The sequence below is a fragment of the Scatophagus argus genome, chromosome 5 (assembly GCF_020382885.2).
Source record: "Scatophagus argus isolate fScaArg1 chromosome 5, fScaArg1.pri, whole genome shotgun sequence".
NCBI lineage: Eukaryota > Metazoa > Chordata > Actinopteri > Scatophagidae > Scatophagus > Scatophagus argus.
This window is the reverse complement of record NC_058497.1, coordinates 21,013,179-21,027,731: the sequence shown is the minus strand read 5'-3', so window position 1 is coordinate 21,027,731 and position 14,553 is coordinate 21,013,179. Positions and strand designations below refer to the sequence as shown.

At 40.2% G+C, this 14,553-nt stretch overlaps 1 protein-coding gene across 3 annotated transcripts in view; it reads right to left on the bottom strand.

The window, feature by feature from the left end:
- Positions 1–14,553, bottom strand: part of b3glcta (beta 3-glucosyltransferase a) — a 51,446-nt gene that overhangs the window by 20,138 nt on the left and 16,755 nt on the right. For all 3 annotated transcript variants that reach the window (XM_046389592.1, XM_046389593.1, XM_046389591.1), the window contains exons 3-4: positions 10,625–10,664; positions 2,220–2,329 (exon numbers count right to left, since the gene is read on the bottom strand). In XM_046389592.1, the coding sequence (XP_046245548.1) occupies positions 2,220–2,329; positions 10,625–10,664 (150 nt within the window). The remainder of the gene's footprint in view (positions 1–2,219; positions 2,330–10,624; positions 10,665–14,553) is intronic.

The following is a 14,553-nucleotide window of genomic DNA, read 5'->3' as shown; positions in this document are numbered from 1 at the left end:
CAGAAGCTCCTTCAATGCATAAATTGTTCATCTCATAGAGATGATGCATGAGAAAACATTTAAATAGCAGCGATTCTGCAGTTAAAGGTTTCAGAGTTTAATCTTATTCTGTTGTGCTTGCGCATCTGTGCAGATATGAGCACTGGCTAAATGACAAAAAATACTGTAAAAATGTAACGTGAATTCCTCCCAGAAGGCAGAATGTCAGACTGTGGGAACATGAGCTGCGAGCTGCCACACAGAATACACAAGATTTCTGTCTGTGTAAATCCACAAAGCCTTCCAGTTAGATGATAATAAAACAGAAATAAGGGTGAAAAAGGATCCAAGACAGAATATATGATATTACATGCATTTCCCATATTGTAGGTGCAGTGATCAGGTCATCAATCTTCCAACTTATCGCTGATGTTGGCCTGTATTTCCACATATTTAGCGACAAAAAGTCAGCAATAAATCATTTGAGCAACTTTAGATCAAATTTTTTGTATTACAAAGCTTTCTTCCCTTCTTCCCTTCCCTAAAGTTAACATAGGACTGATCGACAAGAGTTTAATCAAAGCCTGAACCTTCTAGCACTAGAAATCAAAGGTCCTTATCTGTCTGTATCTAAAAACTGATGTCAAGATATTTTCAGGACATTAAAAGCGCTATGCTCAACACTCAAGGTGTACATCAAACATGTTCAACAGCTACAAACGAAGCAAACTACTTGTCTCCTTTGGCTTTGATCTTTTTGCTTCAGTATCCCGAGCACACCCTGTAACGCTGTTAAATAGCAGAATTAAAGGCGTACGTGTGTTGTGCCTGGAAGGTGGGGAGTGATGTGGTGGGTGGCTGGTTGTAACTCATTTGGCTTAAAAGTTATAATTGGTGGTAAACCAGATGAATTGGAAAGTGTGGATTTTATTTCCACACTCAGATGTTACTGAAGTGATCAAGAGTTTTTAAGATATGTAATCAGTACAATAATCCTCCACACACACCTGAGGCTGAAGGTGTTTTGATTCTCTAAAGATGACACATTTTTAGCACGAGTCTTTGGGTTTTCTATGTCTTTGAAAGGCTCTCAAATCTTCGCAGTTGGCCTCTTTGAGAACCCAGTGGTTAAAGTTCACACTGCACTTTGTGTATTCGCATGCAGTGTATACTAAAACCCACACATCTCTCAGATCATATATTCAAACAAAACATGATGTGCTACTTATAGAGTCTGTCTCATCTTATAAAATTTTATGTCCATTAGCAGAACCTTTGCATAACAAATCTTATCTCCTGGCTCTAACTGATACTGCTATTCACTACAGGAAAAATAAAACAATCCTTTAAAAAAAAAATAAATGACTGATCAGATTTTAATAATAAAATGTCCTAACAACAATGACAAATCCAAGACCACAGAAATATACAACCAAACAGGAGGTCTAAATTGATATCTTGATACAGGAAACACAGCGAGCAGTTTCCTTAGCTTTCTGTAATACTGTCATTAGTGATGCTGCATTCACTTGGAAGAATATAACCCACGCATTACACCACATTTCATCTGGAGAGATTTAATGAACGGAAGCAAAGGGCATTTTGACCTGCAAATGTGCTCTTTGTCTTCCGATGACATGAGTATCTGGATTATAATCAAGAATTACAAGAGGAACATATGCCTTTGGATGATAATCATCACTTCTCATTAAAAATTTACCGATGAGAGGCCAGAAATGGACGGTTGATTTGTTGAGAAGAGCTGTGCATGTATATGTGAACATCAAAGCTGCACAAATATCGGGATTTCCTAAATACATAAAGTCAGCACATGACTCGCTTTCACAAGGAGCTGAGAATGTTGCATATTTCAAACTACACTCTCATATTTCGGACTTTAATGTACTTTAGAGGTTTAATCTGGGGGAGACCATGAATAATTCTTTATACTTTATCATTCAATATTTAAAATGATGAGTAATAGTGGAATAAATCTCATTACATGTACTTCATCCCAAATGGATTTCCAATTTAAAAAATCTAGTTTTTGAATCATGTTTGAAAATTAGTGCTGACACCATGTGGCAACACACACACTACAACAACTCATATTCAGGTGCGCCTTTTGCCGCTACTGATGATAGTTACCTACAGATATTCCTCCTCAGATCTACGTGAGCTTTCATGTGCGCTTCATATGCCAGAATAAGAGTTTGTGTGCAGGATGTCTTGAATCTTACCTCTGTGAGACCATGTGCCTGCTTCAGTAGATCTGCTCTCCGTCTTTCTGCCTGCCTCACATGGAAGGAGTTGCTTTGACTCTGGAGGACAAACACTATCTCCCGCAGGTCTGGGGGTGGAACACACAGGACAAAGATGTGAGACGTCTCACATCTCACATGCTGTGAAAAAGGATCATGGCAATCGATGACCTTCTGAGAGCGGGTCAAGATAAGAGCTGTGGTCGCAATAACTGAGGTGACTTTATTTTTGCTAATCTCCATTATTGGTCTGCTGATAATGACCAGCACCATCAAGAGTTTAATTGGCTTGGGGAGCAAGTATGTAAATGTCACAGCCCAGACTGTGTTACTTAATAAAAGATTAACAATCAGAAGAGTATTTCTCTGAGGTAACATAGCACCCAAAAGGTTGACACGGCCCAGCTGTCCACTTCTGGCTGTACAACAAAACTGCACAAATCAGTATTGTTACTGCATATTAAGTTCAAGGTTAACAAGATGCCACTAGCTCACTATGTCAGTGTTAAAACTGCTAATACATGCAGTTTGAATGCTGAGATATTTCTGAATTTAGATGTGTAGATACCATCTCTGACATTGACCCAGCTTGCTGCAGTTCCTCTTCTCATGAAATCCATTTACAGGGCAGTAATAGTGACACAGCTCAGTGAAGAATGACATTGGCTGCACAAACAAGTCCACACAAACCCTGTGGCTCTCACGACCAGTACAACCAAAACTGGCCAACGGACCGGCGAGGGGAGGGGGGGTTAAAAAAAATTGACATTTTGTCTTTGGCTCTGTACAATTACATTCGACAAGTCCTAAATCCTGTAAGCTGTCCGTCACATCAAAATGAAGTCTGCAGCACCTGGCTGGAGTGAATGTGACAACAAAAAGGCTTTTCAAGGATTTAGAGCTGAGAGGTACCAGCCAATATCCAGCTGTGAAGTAAGAAGAAAAGCAGAAGCGATGTCACAGTTTTCTGGCTATGACAGACAGTTCCCAGTAATGAGACGTACAGCGCTTTCTGTGTATACTTTCCTCCTAATTTGAGCTGGGGCAAACATAGCAGGCTTTGTGCCCAATAATTCTCACTTGCTTTAGACATTTTAATTAGTTACTTAAGTGTTTGCACAGAATATAGTCATAAAGGGTATACCATGTCATAAATTATGATTACCAGAAGGAGTCATCGTCCCCTCCCCCCATTAGGTTTTTCAGAATTTGCTGGCTAAGTATTTTTAAGTGTTTCAAAACATAAATAAGTACCAGCCACTGTTGACAGGTCTATAATCCTTCCATTGGGATAGTTGTGCAAAAGCAATGGAATGGGGGAAGGGCGAGTGCTGACAATGGCAGTATTAGATGGATTACCTCCTCTTCAATTCCACGACTTGAACCTATTCCCAGCCCAGGTTCAGATATTAGCAGCAGGGTCATGGGTAGACACTATGTCAGTGTACAGTATCTGTGTCAGATCTTTTTAATTAAGTGTTGGTGGGTGTGTCGCTCCTTTGCGCCGCTCACGACAAAGGTCCCATTGATCCTGGAGCCCCTACTGAGGGGAGGATTTACTCGCTAAATCGCAGCATGTCCATCTCCCAACAGATCTAACCTCCGCCGAGAGCTGAGCTTAGAGAGCGAACACCACCTCTAAATGTCCTTCTGCTGAGCTTGCTAAATGAATGACTATGAGCATGTGTGCGCGTGTGTGCGCATCTGGTTTTCACATAAAGCAGTGCATTTTAAAGCCCCAGGTAAGGTACTAGCCTCCTGATACTGCACAGTGCAGCAATAATACCAGCTGCATGAGACTAACAGCAAAATCAGATAAGCAGTTTGCCAATCCCTCATTGTGTAGATAACGCGTAGTCCATGTCAAAGCAAAGGAGAATGAGGGGTAAAAAAAGAAACTAATTAAGACTGAATTCACTGGCCTTGGCTCCATACTAATGGGCTTCGATTAATCATCAAACAACAGGATGAAGAGGGGAAAAGGAAAAATGTTCTTGTTGCTTCACCTCTATCATTCCTGCGTCCTTCGCCTTTCAGGTAAAAATCACCTTTGTGCAGTCCAGTGACACTCATGGCAACCCATGTCAGATTACAAATGAGAAATCAATACACCTGCTTGTATTTAATAGGGTAAAGCTTTAAAACTACAGCTATTGTGCCCTGAGTGTCACAAGCCTTTTTTGACTGGATAGATGAGATTATCCAATCCAAATGAGAAAACATGCGTGATATTTTGTGCATATCTTGTCCTTGCAGCGCTGGGCATTATGAGAGGATGCTAAGGTGTTCGGGGGATGGCCGGGCATGGGAGTTTGTGTGGTCAGTAGGGTGTTGGCAGATGCAAGGATGTACTGAATGGTTGTTAGGCAATTGCTAGTTGCTATTAAACTGTGTGGTGATAGAGTGTAACTACAGTAGAAAGTTATGTCTTTGTAATGAGGTGCCTCCACAGGAACTGGATTGTGTACTGTTTCATTTTTGGTAAACATTAATGAAGCAACCGTGACAACTGACAAATTTTAATATTTTTCAGTGGTTTGGTTTATGACTAATTACTTGCAAAATTAACTGACACGCATCAGCCTTAGCTGTGCTGATATATGATAATTAGACAAATGTTTTAAAGTTTGCTAGGGAGTCTGCAGTCACTGCAGTGTTTGTTAGGGTGGATTCTTGACAAGTTGTGTTTAATGTCTGCTTGGACAGTCTGTTTTCACAGTTTCAGGTGATGCCATTGGAGCCAGCTGTTGTAACTATCGTTGTTAATAGCAGTATTCCCTGAGGTGCAAGAACGAGATCAATTCATCTATTTAATAGCAAAGCAAATATGTGAAGTCGTACCTTGGCGCCAAACACACTATGAAAGGCTTTTTTCAGTGGTTAAGTGAAATTATCAAAGGATGTCTCTTGGCTGATAATTATACGCCTAAAATGAAAGAGACTGAAGGTTCCTGGGGAGATGAAGCGAAAACCCAGGTCACCTCGGAACAGATGATTTTATTTTGCAAAGCTGAGGGAACTGGAAAGCAAAAGTCTGGTGTTCGTTTATCTCCCCTCTCACTCATTCAGCATTCTACAGAGGCCACTCCATAGAAAAAAAAAGACTGTATCAGCCTTGAAATATATTGGATGAAATAAGACGCAGGAGAATTGTTCCTCCTTCTCTCTGATATGATGCTTTTCTGATCGCGCAGAGCCATTGTTTAAAGGCCATCACCATCTGGTCTATGGCAAACTCAGTGTGAGTGCTTTGAACGTTGTGTGTACTCACTCACTCGCCTTCTCTGAATGCAAGAGGGCAGACAATCAGACTAACTGAAGAACCAAGGGATACACTAAAACCTGTATTTGTATTTCTAGGTATAGTATGGCATACAGGAGGTTGTAGTAAATATCTGCTCTTGAATGTAGATTATGTGTTCTTCTAGTGGCCTGGCCCTGCAGCGTTGTCACCTCATTGACACAAATCGATAGTGACACTTCCTTAGAGCAGGACGGCAGACGTTGCCAAGTGGCAGAGGAACTGAGAGCACGCTGACCTCTAGGCATTCCTGCAGCTCTGTCATCTCCATCAGTGTCACAGAGCAGGTGTGTGTAGTCACCAGGGCTGTCACAGGAACGTTTCACTTCCGCCTAGAGTGCCTCCATACCCACAGTTAAATAAACACACGGCCATGACAAGGCAACCAACGGTGCACAAATGAATGCGTGGATAAGTTTGGGAAGGCAGGATTTTTAAAACTAGTTCTGAGAGCAAAAGGAGGAGCATACAGATGGAGAGTAGATCGATAGCGCAATTGCAATGACAAATGTCTGCAAAAGTCTAGAGGGATACGACTCTGCAAAAGGGGCCATTAGGCTGTTGTGAGAACAATGAAACTGTCATGACAGATCCAGAGCTCTTCATCGTCACCACATATTCAGAGATGACAGAGGATGTCAATAGCTCATTTCCATAGTCGGCACTGCAGTCCTGACTCCTCATCCAGCAGCTGATTGTGCTCGTGTAAAACCTGCTACACTCCAGTGACTCACATCATTGGACTCCCCTAGACAAGGCGGCCCAGAATCATCCTTCTCCTAAAAATTCTCCTCCATCTCTATCTTCCTCATGTCCAAGACAGTGCATCCGAAAGACATATTACGCCCAAGAGAATTGGGCTACAGTTTCCAGACCAGACAAAGCATGACCGTCACACCACACAGCACCGGGATTTAATCACCAATCCGCAGACATCCGCTGATACTCAATCTGGAAGCCAACATTCAATATAGCCAACCTTTTTTTTAAGGACGTTGAGTGTTTGATTTAGCAATTTAAAAAAAAAAAAAAAAATATTTCCCCTCGAAGCAATCATCTAGTCTAGCAGAGGCCTAAGTGTCATGCAGCAATTGAAACGATTTTCTATCAGCCTCCTTCTGATATTAATACAGACATTTAATTGCCTTGTACAAGATCAATAGAGAGCACAGTGTATTTAACTTTCAGCTCACTGCTGAAAAGGTCAGTGTCATAAATATCTCTCAGTAAAACAGAAAGGAAAACAGCAGAGAGGGGGGAGACAGAATGTAAGTGAAACGAAGAAGCAAACCAAAAGAGATAGGAAGATGCACTGCGATTGCAAAAAGAAGAAAAAGAGGGAGTGTGTGTGAGAGAGAGAGTGGTATGCACAAGGGGAAAGGCAGAGGGAAGAGTCACTCTCCTGTAAAAACGAGCTCATAACATTTCTCTCCGAATAGTAACACAAACAAGTAACATACAAAACAATGAGACAGCAGATGCAATGTGTTGGAGAAGTTGGAGAGAAGGGTGTCCAACCTATGATAATCACACTCATTAGAGGTTCTCTGGAGTTCATGACTCCATGGACAGCTCTGCTGCAGACTAATGAGTGCTGAACTCAACCCTTAAACTTCGCTTAGCATCAATAATTCAGGAAGCTAAGGCAATTAATGCAGAACAGATTCAAGATTTTGCTTATGAAACCCATTCATTACTCATAATAGTTTTTCAAAATAGATGATACACCACTTGAAAATAACTTTTTTTTCCCCTAATATCTGACAAGCTTTTGAAAGATGCACAATTTCACCACACTTCTGAGCATTAACACGTGGTGTTCCTTTAATTTGGAAAATAAAATCATCAGCTGTGTTCAGAATACCAAATAAAGAAAGGAGTTGGCATGTGGCCAGCCGCTAGAGAACGTGAGAGGCTAAGAGAAAAAGAGTAAGGAAACGTAAATACACTGGGAATGTTAGTTAATATGCAGGGGGACTTCAGTTGACATATTGTGAACATTGTACCTTCTTGAAGACACAATGCACATCCCCCAGGTCTTAAGACGCTGACTGTGAGCCACTTCATGAATATACCAAAGGTGTGGAGGGGAGAGCAGTGCTGCTTTTCTGGGTTTAATTATTACAGCAAAAATCTGAATTCAGTTCTGTCACACCTTCTCTGCTATAAAGCAATGCCCTCCTGTCTGTGGTGCAGGTTTGCACCCCTCAACTCTGAAACACCATACATTAGAAAGAAAAGTGCTTTTGGCAAATGTTCTATCTGCTGTTTGCTGGAACATTTTTTTCTTTCTCCTACAGACTGAAACCTTTTGGTCATTTATTTTTCTATAACATTAACAGTAAATTTTTGATTTTAGTGCTATTCCCTTCAAGCCAAAAAGCAAGTGTTTGTTTCTACATTTGCATTTTTACAACAAAGTTCAACAAGAAAAACAGGCATTGGCAATGACCAGAAGAATCTGTAGAAAAAAGAGAGAGAGAGAGAAGAAGAGGCAGAAACACCAATTTCTTCAACACTGTAGTTCCACTAGACCATAATGAAGTGCAGCCAAGAGGCTTGTTTTTAAGTAAGGAGATTAAATCCTGCCTCATGATCCTCTTATTAGGGTTTCTTTCCACCTACAACTAACAAATGAAACAGAAACAATAAGTTTGCACAAATTTTCTGCTACAGCAAGCACATCAATTATTCGCCTGGCTATGCAGCCCCTCAATGGCTTTGAGTTTAGGTACACATTTGAATTACATACTGACATCAGAAGGAGTGAAATAGTTTTTAATTTCTACATTTATAAGCTAGATTTAATGGCCAGTTGAAGAAGTATGCTCCTGTTAGCTGACATGTTATGCTGGCATTGTGAAGCTACAAAGAAAGGCCGAATAATATCCAGTAAACAGGAGTAAACATGTGGAAAACACAATATTTATGATTCGACTGCTTGATTGTGTTGTGGGAGGTTATGTTAAGTTTCATCAGGGACTTGCGGCCCTGGGCACTGATGAAGAACATTTCCATCTATGCACTTTTTTGCTCTCACATTTGAACAATGCAGCTTTGTATCTTTATATTGTGGCTTCTTCTCTGGAGGCATTTCAGTAGTTGATGTCCTCCAAGGTTTCAGCTATCTGTGTTGTCGAGATGCAGCGTTACATTTTTAAAAACTCAACATGGCTTGAGGATTCACACTGCTTTCCTTTTGCTGGAAAGATGTAATAATGTAGATCTGCAGTGTGTACAAACCGCTTATTGTGGCTCATTTTATTCAGACTTAAATGACATCTCGCTCCATTTAGATTTGCCACGCCGTATTTCCTCTATAGAACCGTTGTTTGAATGATTACAACTAATACCTTCTAAAAGGTCACCAGCTCGTTCCAAATAAACGAGCCGGTTATACCTTTTTTATGTTTGCTGCATTGCTAAAACAACAGAAAGTCCGACTTCCTTTATTCATCTTCTGAATTCCTGCCCAGAAACAATATTCTCTGCAGGCGAGCGCAGCTTTTCTGGTGTGACAAAGGGAATTACTGTGGTGTTGTGCCACATAGTGAAGCTCCATTTTTCAGATAGCTGTCTGTTTGTATTTCCTCTCTGTGCTGAGGTGCCAAATGAGAGCATTATGAAGTTGCTTTTGTGTGCTTTTGCGTCTGTGGTGACCCAGTTGAATGAACAACAGGCAGAGGTCCAGGAAACTGGCTCCAAACTCCTCTGCAGTCTCGCGAAAATCACCCTCAGATGGTGATTGTATGAGCCCCCTGAAGCATGAAAGACATGCATGGGATCTTTTTATTTGCTCTACTTATGAAATTCCTGGTTGCTCTCAAATCGATAAAGAGGTGGGACTACATTAATGAAAAAAAATCAGAGGGACGCTGAAGATTAAATTTTCAAGGCAGCCATCAGACAAAAGCCCTTTTATCACTTTCATTAAAAAGCATTTGCCATTTAAATTTCACACTGTCCAACAGTTTTCATTTCAAGGTATCCTATTCATGATTATATTGTATTAATGTATTATGTATTTATATCCTTTTGAGCACAAAGTTCTCTAAAATACCCAGTAATAATTCATCCCTTTGAATGTCATCCAATGTATCAAATTAGCTCCACTGGTGCAGACTGATCTGAAAATCAAACAATAATGGAGTCCAGCAGGTGACCTAATCAACAGCAACAACAGCTTTGAACACAGGTACAATCGAATACAACAGCATATAAATAAATACAAATATGAATACACATTTATAAAATGTATAATAATCTTTGGTAACATCTTGAGATTACAGCCTGCAAATTACAATGCAATTATTTAGCAAATAAATGAGTTTTCAATAAAATACACTTTACAAACTGGTAATTATAGCGTAATGTGATACTGTTAATGCATAGTAAGACAGAAAGTCTTATGAAATTGGTTATGCATCATTAATTTTAAAAGTAAAATAGAAATAAATTTTGCTGTTGGAAATAACAGTGTGAAAAGCCTTTTCTAAATATCAACATAATGTGCATTTCTGTTACCGATAAATGTTTATAGCTGTAGCTATTAAACTGCATACTGGATGTCTTTAAATGATGATAAAATATTGCAAAACAGTAATATTGTTTCAACGTAAGATCCATCTAAAGATCACAGCAAATATCAGACCAGCTTTTATGTTCTTTTTATGACACAGTGTCATACATTTATTGCAGTTTATTGGGTGGTATACATTGTAAAGGTTAGTGTAGTGAGCTGTTCCACTTCCAGGTGACAGATTAAGTCCATATGTCATATTTCATACTCATTCATTTATTTTCTTTAAGTGAAAGTCACACATGTAGGTTGGCTCTTTTTCATTCCACATTACAGCTATTGCTAAAAGCACACCTGTACCCTGCAGCCTGTAACTGTTTAGTACGAGTAATTATAAAAGCACTTACAGTACAGTGTAACTAACTTATTGATTGTGCTTCAATAAATATTTCATTCTCACCACAAATATACGGAATATATTTACAACATAATTTTTTGGCTGTAATCTGAGGTGTTGCCTATTTTTTTTTCTTTTCTATCATTAGCTTCAAAAACAGGACTTACCTAGCTGGTTGTTGTGGAGGACATGCATATCATCTTGGTTCTGAAAAGACAGAGAGAAAGTTTTTAATAATAACAGCAGCAACCAAAGATGTTCAAACAGATGTTCTTCAGACTTCAACTACATAAATCCACTGCTTTGTTTTAATAAAAGATGCAGAAACTGTCAAAAAAAAAAAAAAAAGTGAAAATGCACAGTCTCTGCTAAATACTCAATTTCCTCCTCCTAAATCACTAATTAAGACTTAGCGGTGCTAAATATGGAAAGCCCTGTGGGTTATTTGGAGGAATAATGGGTGATACCCCACATCATTAGTCCTTCCTAATTGTGTGGGTTTTTCTGCCTGCAGCATTTAAGCTCCGTGCATTCGGCTCAATTAAGGCGTTCAACACTGTTCCACCTCCTGAGCTGTCAGTGCACGCGGCAGACCATGGAGGGATGAGTAAATCAATCACAGACTGAGCAAACTTTGAAGAGCTGTCTTTTGCTTCCATCTTTCAGTCTTGGGAAAAGGCGAGAACGTGTGAGTTCTGACTGTTTCCAGAGCTCTAGAGCGGCAGAGTATTAATAGATAATGACAAACCGAGGCCTATTTTGATTTATGACTTCCTCTAGACTAACAATCATTTTTCTGGCAAGCTGTTGCAGCCTTCAGAGAGCCTAACTAAGTCATAAATTCATTCTCGGCGGGTGTGGCGCAGTAGTTACAGAGAATCGCAGGAGTTTGGTGGCAGTTGTGTGAACCGGCCTGCTACCTCAGCACATTTAGAGGTCTAGCAATTTTCATATAAGGGAACAAACTATTAATTTAGTCAATTCCCTCCCCATGAATGGCTTGCTGCAACTCACGACAACACATCATTTATTTCTTGTAGGACTTGTTCCCTGTACTTCCTTATTATATTAATCAAATCCCGAATCAAGCATTTTAACAAAGATCGAGCGGGCACCTTTCCAGAAATATAATAGAAGAAAGTTCACCAATTATAAAGATATGCACAGCGATGATTCGTGCGCGTATGTGAGGCGCTCTTGTCTTCTCTGATTTTTTCAGGTGATCAGAGCTGGAGGCAAATATATGCACAGGCAGACAAGATCATATCAGGGTGATTTAATTCAGTGGGTACAAGACATCAGCTTAATTGGACTCAGTAGCATTAGTCATGCCCAAAAGGTTTCTGTCTCATCTTATCACACACTACTCCTCTAAAATCATTTCCTTAGCTGAGGAGAGAAGGCACCTCAAGGAAAACATGCATCTCATAAGCCAGGAGAATCTGACTCGGTATCAGATAATTACTTACATAAAATCTTTCCAACTTCAAAAATGTTATATAACAACAGGTTAATATAGGGGGAAACTCATCTAGAAAGAGAAGGCAAGTTGTCATAACACAAATCAGAGCGTGGGAGTCTCTCTGGACGAACGTGGCTGCGACAGAAGAGTGGCACATGCAAAGTTCTTCACTGTCTCCTCCAGCACGACTCAACACTCAGACAGGGAGGAAACTGCACTGACAGTAAATCACTGCGCTGTCACTGTCAAACAAAATAAATCCACACCTCCAGTGTGATGAATTAACTGGCCAGTGAAACGTTACCAATTATACCGACTGTGTGCGACTGTACGTGCGTTCGTAACACGTGCACGCGAGTCTGCTGCATGGCTTTACGTGACTCTAAAGAACACCCAATGTTTTACGACAGGTTTTACGAGAAGCCACTGAATCTGGCCAGGGTGTACATACTCCCTCGATGTTATACATGGGCTTGTGATGCTCAGCGTATTCCAGGCGTTTGTAATGAGCTGTTGTAATACAGGCTGTGTTGAGTCCAGAAAAATGCAGCCTGTTCATTCAATTAGACCACTATTTTGGCACAGCAGAGGTTCCAGAGCAGCTGCCTCCCGCTAAAAAAACACAGGGGGTCAACTTGCAAAAAAAAAAACAAAAAAAGAAAAAGAAGCTTTCCTACAACACATCATCATCCAGCACAGCCCTGCTCTGCCCTGGCCAATCAACTAAATTCAAGTGCACATTCTTTGTTACTTTCTTACTGCTGCTGACTAATGTTTGCTTGGCGATTGAGAGCTGCAAAAACCCTGTCTTGTAGTATTACAAACAACTGTGCAGTGTTTTGCCCTCTGATTAGCCTTGGATCTCATGGATACATTACTCAACCTGAACTTCTGGGACCATATTTCATCCTTTCACCTGTAACTGTAGCAACACGCCCCCAACAATGCAGCCTGTTGTGCTTCTTAATGCAAATCTATTTTTAAGTCTGCTTAAGATACCTGGATTATGCACTTATCATGTTCTGATTTTTTAATGCTTTCCCACATTTTTCAGGATGACTTCTGCTTTAAAAGCAATATTTTACATGATAGATGATGTCAAGTCTTCTTCATTTAGCCTGTTATCAATGCCATTTAATAATGTACTTAAGAAAATACAAAAAATCTTAAAGAACAAAATGAGGTCAGGAAGTTTTTTGGTTTGGTTTATTCACAACATTCTGATACATTTAAAAAAATACAACATGTCAGAATTCCTTAGGGCAAAAGCAATTATGTCCTGGACTTATCTCCATCTGCGTCCTTGGTGTTATAATATAAAATATAGAAATATAAATAAATATAAGAGGAATAGCTGCTGTATTACAGTGTTGAACATTCATCAGAGGTATTTTTCATTTAAAATGTCAGAAGCAAATGTGAATATACCTCTGATTTATATAGTGATAAAGTAACTTATTGGACCTTTAATAAAGTACCTTTTAAAATCCTGCTCCTTGGTCACACTTTCCTGCAGTTGAGTGACACGAAGGCTACAAATCTCTCTCTGGTAAATGATCTAATATTCTGCAGCAGAGTGAACTCAGATCAGGTCTAACATCATTTTCACCATTACTGAGAGATGAATTATCCTCAGCTCACAGAGCTCGTCTCTTTTTGGCCCTCAATGCCTCTGAATGCAGGTAACGCTCTCCTTAATCCCATCTGACAGCAGGCTGTCTGCCATTTGCAGCTGGAATAAGACACCCATAGGTGTTAAAAAGGAATTGCTATGAGTTTCCACTGTCCATCTGAAGGGGTTACTCTCAACATCCCTCGAGCGCTTTTGATCTGTGGCACCACAGCACTGATGCAGACAGACGGAAAGATTGTGCCTCGTGTAGTTTAACCGCGGAACAACGGCAGCACCAAAGGTTCTCCCAGCTGAGACGTGCACGTGTACGCTCCTTGAAAACGATACTGAAACCACATCATGTGACTGCGATGTAATCAAGGACACCCGCAAAGACAAACCTTTGATCCCTGCCTCTGATTTGGAAGCTCCTCACATACATACGTGAGAGAGCCCCTGCCCTCTGCTGCATCTCTCAGCCCCTGAGGGCGCAGACGCTGCACTGATGTGAGTGACCCGTCAGGTTGCATTAGCTCTCTGTTCACTGATGGCAAGAGTGGTTCAAGGTTGCAGAGTTTTATAAATTTTGACATGCACCAGAAAAATGTGTGATGTTTACAGAAGCTGGCTGTCAAGAGGGACTTTGCACACCTGAAATACCTGAGGAGCTGCTCTCTAATACTCATGTGTTCACTCTACATTAACATTAACTGAGGGATAAAATGACCTGTTGGTGAAGTGCAAATTGTCAGCTTCATTTTAAGGATGCTTTTGGAGCCATTCAGTGGTTTAAGACTTAAAACGCCTTTTGTATCCCCCCTCCATGTCAGGGTGCCAAAAGAGCTGACAGATTAAAATTTCTTTCAATAGCCGTTTTTCATACACAGGCAAAAGCTCTTAATGCGTAATGACTTAATGACTTGAAACGTCTTATGCCTATGAGCATCAGCAGGATACTATTGTCAGGCTTTATTCATGGCTTTTTTCTGCATTTTGTTAACTTCAATTAGAAAGCAAGAAGG